The following is a 7746-nucleotide window of genomic DNA, read 5'->3' on the forward strand; positions in this document are numbered from 1 at the left end:
CTATCGGGCGGGTAGATTACCTTAGCGGCGATATTTTACGTCGCTAGCTACGCCTTAATTTCTCTCGCTCGGACGCCGTGATAGGCGTACTTTCTCTTTAAGTATTCTCGAAGATTACTGCCGCGAGTAAAGTACGATTAGTGCTCGATATATAGAACCATACCGTACTTAGAGAGCGGTCGTAGCTATAGTACGGGCCGCGACCGGTTATTTTTAGCGGTCCCCGATACCCTTTTGTTAATAAACGACTCGCGCGATGGAGATGACGACTCGAAATTGAGCTAAGATAGGCTTTCGGGTATACTGAGTAAACCCCTGAGATAATATTTACGACTTTCGATAATACTATAGTAGTATAGTAATCTTCGCGATCTGACCGGGGAGTGGAGTGAAGTGGAATAACTAAGAATATTATAGGTGTGTAGATGATACCCCGTGTAGATGATACCCTAGATTATTTCTTAGCGCGATTTAGTATATGTAGGGGTTACCCGCATATGCCGGAATAATGTTAGGTTTGCTTATTGACACCTCACATATTGTGAAGCGACTCGTAATAATAAGGCGAGATAGAAAGATAGTATAGATAAAGTATAGTAAGATATAAAAAGCTTTAAGGATAAAGAAATAAGAAATAGATAGATAAAAGAATATATTTCTATCCCCTAAGAGATAACTAGATCTTTACTAGAAATAGAGATATATAAAATAGAAAGATCTCTTAAGACTTAGATAATCTATTAATATCTTCTCTTATAAAATAACTTAGATAAATAGAGTATATTATAATAAAAAAGGATAAGAAGGAGATAATCTATTCTCTAGAGGAAGAAACTTAGTAATAAGATACTTTAAGAGAATAGGATTTTTATCCTCTAGGGGAAGAGGTTGTAGTTAGTTCTTATTATTTAGGGAGAAAAGGATTTTGATCTCTTTAATTCCTCCCTTATCTTTTGTCCTCTAGGGGAAGCCCTAACCTAACTACCTAACTCTATTTTCCCCCCTAAAGTATATTATTCCTGGCTAGTTCTGCCATGTCACCTAGGTTAGGGTTGGCTGATGGGCTCAGTACTGATATTTCCGCCGTATCATTTATCGATAAGCGCTATACCTTAAATTTAGCCTATCGGATGGTGTCTTTATATACGAGAGAGCTTGTAGAGAATGTGATTGTCACGAGTGCGATGAGGTGACGATTTTGGAAGGAATGATTGGTTTGAAGTCACGTGTGGTGGTGTCTCAATGTAGCTCGAGGCCGCCATCAATCCCCTTCTGAAATATGGGCCAGAAGTAGGCAAGCTATTTTTAGTTTGGTCAAGTCCCGTTCCAGACCTGTTTTCGGGCCCCTCAGAAGAGCCTGAAGCATTGTATTTTGTATAACCACACGTGTCGCTGAGCGCAGAAGACGCAACCGAGACAAGGCTCCGGAGATAAAGTGAACCCTTTCCCTAAGCACCAACCTTGTCAGTTGTTGTGGTACTAATGATAGACTAAAAGCCTGCTGAGAGCCCGCCCTCTGCACTTCGCAACCCAATGTTAGAGCGTTCACGTACTTTCCCCTGTGCTGAAAATTCGAAGCTTTTGCCAACTGCCGAGTATAACAAGCCTCAATTTTTCTTGTTTTGCGATCAGTTGATGTACCCGTGTTCCGTCCCGTTTAGAAAGCCAGCCTTGAAAGGGAAAACCTACGCTCCAATGATCGGGCATCTTCGCCAGGAATGGGTTTAAATACAAACGTAGAGAGTGGGCATTTTCCGCAGACCCTTATGCCACTTTCAGAGTACCTTTGACTCTATATTAACTTCCGGTCGCAAGCTTCAGCGTACTTTTCCAAAATCTCCCAACCTGATTGTTGTGATCATGGATTCCAAGGAGACCACCCAAACTGAAACAATCGAGGCTAACGATAACCCAGGACAGCAGCAGGTTGATCACTCCGCTTTTGACCCTCCTGCTGAACATGTTGGAGACTTGGATGCTATCGAGCCCATCAACCTAAGTTGGCGCTCATGGCTGGTTGTCTTTGTCGCTGCTTTTGCTGCCTTGGCTCAAGTTTATGTGGTCATCGCCGCTAGCACTGTCATCACCTTTATCATCCGGGACCTTGGCGATGGACCTGTGGCAGGATGGGTTATCCGTATGCAACTCAACCTCTTACGGGATTGAACAGCTTTGCTAACTTAATCTTCTTCTAAAGAGGGACCTTTGCTTATGCAGAGTGTCTTAACTCCCATCGTGGGCAGACTCAGCGACGTTCTTGACCGGAGATACCTGGCAGCGGTGCCGCCTTTGATTGCTTTTGCCGGTGCTGTCGTTGCAGCTAAGGCTTCTTCCATGCCTATGCTGATTGGTGGTGGCATCTTGATCGGTGTCACCCTCAGCACGAATGGGATTGTCCAAGCAATTCCCAGTGAGGTCCTTCCTTTGAAGTATAGGCCTCTATCCACTGGTATCGGATATATAGCAGGCACCCTTGGTGGACTGTAAATTGCTCTGATTGCGCCCCGTCGACCAAACTCTGCTAACTTCTCCTAGCGTTGCTGTTTTAAGTGCCGGAGCACTGACAAACACCAAGTCTGGCGGCTGGCGAGCTATCTTTTGGATACAGGCTGCTCTCCACTTGGCCAGCTCCCTCGGGTTTTTCCTCTTTTATCATCCCTTCCACCACTCAGACTTCCCAAAAATGACCATTCGAGGATACATTTGGGCGTTGGACCCTATTGGGAGTGTTCTATTTATCATCTCTGTCCTGTTCCTCCTATTAGCTCTTGACTGGGCAGGCGGAACCTACGCTTGGAGTGATGCTCATGTCGCTGGATTCCTCGCCATTGGGTTTGCGTTTTTGATTTTATTCTGCTTATACGGTAAGGTTCTCCCTGCTTTTCTAATTAGCTTTAGTAGGTGCTGACTACAGCCTTCAGAATGGAAAGGCCGTTCCGATGGCTTGGTGGCCCACGTCTTTTTCGAAAGATCACCCAATTTTGCTCTCGCCACCTTCGCATTTACTGTGGAAGGCTGGATCTTCTATAGCGCAGTCAACAGCGTGACCCCACAACTAATATTGAACCTTGGGTTTGAGAATAACAGCTGGAGCATAGCACTCAGACTTTTGGCCTTCCTCCTCCCTGCCATATCGATCTCCATTCCCGTTATGTGAGTGCTTCGAAGCTCTTCCATCCTTCTGTTGAGTCACTTACGAGACCGGACAGGTTTTATGCAACTAAGTACAAGGATCTAAAGTCTCCATTGCTGCTTACTTTCATCGTCTTCCTAGTTGTGTAAGAATCTCATTTTCTTCTGTCTCAATGACTTTGGGCTGACAATCTCTGTCCAGGACGATTCTCTACTCTGTCATAACCCCATCATGGAGTCACGCACAGATTGCCATGACCCTCCTGGCAGGCATAGGCCAATGCGGCCCATTGACTCTGATTATTGCCCTTGTCCAATTCTCTGCCCCACACGCCTATTTGTCAACTGCAACTGGTCTTGCATTCTCGGCTCGCGCCATCGGCGGTGCATTTGGATCGGCTGTTCTGGATGCGATCATAAACGGCAAATTGGGCAATACCTGGGCTCCCCAGGTTTCCGCAGCTGCAGAAAAAGCAGGCCTGCCAGTGTCAAGCGTGCCAGCTCTGCTTGAAGCTTTCCAAGCCGGCACTGGGTTTGACAACGTGAAGGGGCTTAATTCAACTATTCTCTCCGAAGCAAAGCTGGCAAGTGAATGGGCATATGCACATGCTTACCGACTTGCCTGGGCGAGTATCATTCCATTTGTGGTCTTGGCTCTGATTTTCATAGCCTTTTTGAAGGGAGTGAAGGAGCTGATGACCGAGAAGATCGAGGCTACGGTTGAACGTGTGGAGGGAAGGGGCCAGGAGATGACTATGGGAAAGGCCTAGAAGACGAACAGAAAGGAAACCGAGTCACACGTAGACGCCATAATATATGCGATCGGATGATGGACGAATTATCCTAACAAGTTTCAATATGGCAAGTTTGTGGCTCAAAAAGGATATTGACTGAATTTCATGATCCCGAAGACTTAGATACTTTTTCCGGCGGAGTCTTTTTCCGGCGGGATGCTTTACCTGAGACCCTCTTGTTCAGATCGCCAAATTCCTTAGCCGAGCCACTGACCAATTGCACTTCAAAATGGCATCGCCCACTTCGTGGGAATGGTCTGCTACAGCGGTCGTATCGCTATCGTGGTCTCGGAGTGTGCAGACTGCGTCTGGCAGGGCGAACATCCCGACGAATGCTCACGCTGCATGATCTCGCTTTGCCTTCAGACACAGCAGTGTGTCATTCCGAGCTTCGACCAGTATAGTACGTACATATATCGATTGCATTCGAGTCGCTCCAAAGAAGACCTTCGGGTACCAACTCGGAGACGGGATCCGTTGGCGGGAGGTCAGTCTTTGGTCCCATGTTCGGCTCGATATTTCCGATCGAGGTCACCAATGGTCGAAGCATATTGTCCAATCCTTTTATTAACACACCATCTACCTGCGACAGATGAGTTGACTCCTTTAAGGTGGTATGTAGTAAGTACGGCCGAGCATAAGAATACTGAGGAATAACTAGGTATCAAAGCCGAGTCTAGTGTAGGTTGAGGGCTCTTTCAATACTTTCACTGATGTCTTCGCCTGTGCGAGACCTATCTTCTCCCAGTGAGCAAATCTAAAAGAGAGAAACGCGAGAGCCCCCAAGATGATCGATTCGTACGCCCAGAAGCAAAAGATATGCAGTGGACAAAGCTAACGATTGTAGCTTCTAGAAGTGTCTATATATTTCCGTTGCGAGAAACTGCCATCAAAAATTGACCAACCAGGTCCTCAAGCGACATATTGCGCTGGGGAAGCGAATTGGGAAACGCTGATTGGCAACGAGGTGACTAAGCAGAAAAGGCTGGCCGAACGCTTGAGCACGAACTCAGCTTGTGGAACCGGTAGAGCCATGCATATAGCGTCGTTGCATGAAATGGTAGCTGGCTGAGGAGTCCCGTGGAAATCCACCATACACGAGGCCAGTTACCGTCCGAGGACGGGCGTCTTAAACCCTAGCTCTTCTAAACATGGACGACCGACCATTCTTTGGTAAGCATGCTTGGGCATTCGGCGACGTTCGAGTTTCGAGAAAACCCTGAATCAAACCCCGCCCGGATCGGTTGTTTGAAAGTCCTTGCTGACTTTATTGCGGTTCACCCCTTAGACTAGATCGAGGTAAAACAAGGAGACGCTTGGAGTGCTACCTTCAAGAGTGAGGCTGTGCGGCACCGTGTTCGCCCGTTCGAGGATACAACGGCTATTATGGTACGTATGGGATGTTCTAAGCCCTAAGTACGGCGCACTGCTGGATTATTCCGAGATCCTTACGACCTATGCCCTCAGATTTGCGCTTGGGTAAGCTGGACGAATCCAGGACATCAAAGAAACGCTCTCAGTCAGTTTGCCTGACCGGTCTCTTGCCCAATGAGGATCTTGATTTCCGCGACCGCTCCGTCGTTGCCCGATGAAGTCGCTGCGGACGACAGAGTGTGGCATGCATTGTCACAGCCCAGAAGTGGCGAAGCAAGGTTGAGTTCAGCGTGGGGTGGCGCTCAGCCGTACAATCCCATCCAGAAGCACGATCGAGGTTGCAATACAAGTGCGCATCTTGTCACACCGGCCTTTTCAGCCCATGATCAGTCATCCCACTCCACGGCCATTATGGCACCATTTCCGGCAAGAGACGCTCAGCCACAAGCGCAAGTTGTAACATTCGCGTTCGGATAGCCACACAAGGCGTTCAAATTGGATCAAGGCACCCTAACACCAATAGTAATACCGAAATGGCCGCTGACCCACATCTCAACGTCCTTGACCGGGTGACAGGGGTTGATTAATTGAATCTACTAGCGTACCCTGGTGTTCGATGCCTAGAATATTATGTGGTTCGTTGGAGTAAACAAGGCCGTACTAGATTGGATGGGAGTCGATGCTTTGGATGTAAGCGACTTTGCTTTGGTTGCCGTAATGTCTTTGAATTCTCGTAGAAATGACTTGTGGTCCCTTTCTCCATTACTTCATCCGTATCTTCCTCTACCTCACATTAATGACCGTAGATTGGTATTTGCTAATCCACAGATTCTCCTGGTTCGCTGGATCCTGTCGCGACCTGGCTTGTGCCCCAATGGCCGCAAGGGCGGCCACGTACTATCATCGGGTCGGATTCTTTGGTGGCGGTCATGATCCAGTTCTCATCGGCTTGCCTCCCGATGTTGGCAGAAAGCTCGACCACTACCAAGAAATATTGATGCGTCGCTAGTGGGGTCTTGTTCTTGGCAGTAGCTCTCTGAAACTGGATCCTCCGAAAGGTATGTGAAGTTGGGATCGAATTGGGGCCGCGATTCTCGAGGCCTGAAGAGTTCGCCATGGCATTAGAGTCGAAGATCTTATCGTTAGGCGAGGGTGAAATTAAACGTCGACTGGGAACGGATTTTGTTGCGTTATTTCGTTCGGGGGTAAGCTGAACAAGGCAAGCTTCACTCTCACCACTACCAGTCGGAAAGGTCCTTGCAGAGATGGAGACGGCGAATTGTTTGATCAACTCCGCTGACCCGTTCCTATTCAGATAGAATGGCCCATCCACCATGCCATTCCTGAATCTAAATGAACACTGGACGATAAAGGAATTTCGGCGGTAGCAAGTCCATTTGCGATCCACCAAGGAAAATCCCCCCTGTATGGAGGCCATGATCTCTGGCATTAGACTCCCGTTAAGAAGGGTGAATATTGGATGATGAATCGTGGTTTCGTGAAACGATGGTCTATCTTTCTGGGCGCTGTTTTGGTTCTTATGAGAATTGGGAGTGACACCTGGTGAGGCTGCCTGTCCATTTTCTCGGCTCAGGTCGCAGGCAGATAGATCCTGTTGAGTTGATGATCTCAAATAGAAGTTGGGGAGATTCGATGGGGTCGTGTTAGCCAACATCGCGTGAGACCTGTCGGGAGCAAGTGGTTGTTGAGCCTGGAACGGTATCTTAGTTAGGCCTGTGCTAATTAACATCATGGGCAAGCATACTACACAGGATTGACAGCCATCTAGGAAGCGGGTAGTCTTTCCAAATTCTTCGACGCCCACTGGAACAATTTCCCATGGCATAGGGCATATCGGCTCGTGTTGGTGGTTTTCACGTTCAATCGTGATAGTAACAAGCCCACACTGCCTGCATTTTTCCCGGGGAGCGTACTCGATACGACACATCCTTGAGAGATCGCAGTCTATTTCGCGGGAGGCAATATTAAAGGTGGCAGCACCACGACCGACTTGGTATTCAGATCGTAGAGATGTGACCAAGACAGACACGTCGAAATAGGAGATAATGTGCTCGGCCTGAGGATGGAGAAGCCTAAGCATGGCAGCGATGCTGGCCATTTGTGTCCGACCATATATATCCAAAGCGCTAGCGGCTAAATCCTAGGGTCTGTGTCTCCTGTGAAATTCGAAGATGGCTGTATTGATCATTGAGAGCCAACCATCTCGCAGGAAGCAATATTTAAGAGGCTTGGCCATGGTTGATATCGGTGCGATGATCCCTTATACGACGGTAGGTTTGGCTGATTTGTCTGTTGATCAAGGGTTCGAATACCACAACGTTTTTAACTGGACGATCCGGGAGTTCTGGGGGCTGGAGCTCGACGACAATATCCTCTCACATCGAACGGTGTGGATGGGAGATGACGATTAGACACTACCAAGCCC

At 47.8% G+C, this 7746-nt stretch overlaps 2 protein-coding genes across 2 annotated transcripts; one reads left to right on the forward strand and one right to left on the reverse strand.

Annotated features, from left to right (window-relative positions):
• Positions 1–1860: 1860 nt before the first annotated feature.
• On the forward strand, positions 1861–3902 carry Z520_03738 (uncharacterized protein; the record flags this gene model as incomplete). Its single annotated transcript, XM_016774248.1, has 6 exons — positions 1861–2137; positions 2198–2483; positions 2536–2864; positions 2922–3153; positions 3210–3278; positions 3335–3902. The coding sequence occupies 6 exons, from the start codon at positions 1861–1863 to the stop codon at positions 3900–3902; spliced, it is 1761 nt and encodes a 586-aa protein (XP_016634175.1).
• A 2215-nt stretch (positions 3903–6117) lies between these two features.
• On the reverse strand, positions 6118–7146 carry Z520_03739 (uncharacterized protein; the record flags this gene model as incomplete). Its single annotated transcript, XM_016774249.1, has 2 exons — positions 6118–7011; positions 7066–7146. 2 exons carry the CDS (start codon positions 7144–7146, stop codon positions 6118–6120), a joined length of 975 nt encoding a protein of 324 aa, XP_016634176.1.
• Between the last annotated feature and the right edge of the window lie 600 nt (positions 7147–7746).

The sequence above is a fragment of the Fonsecaea multimorphosa genome (assembly GCF_000836435.1).
Source record: "Fonsecaea multimorphosa CBS 102226 unplaced genomic scaffold supercont1.6, whole genome shotgun sequence".
Taxonomy (NCBI): Eukaryota; Fungi; Ascomycota; class Eurotiomycetes; order Chaetothyriales; family Herpotrichiellaceae; genus Fonsecaea; species Fonsecaea multimorphosa.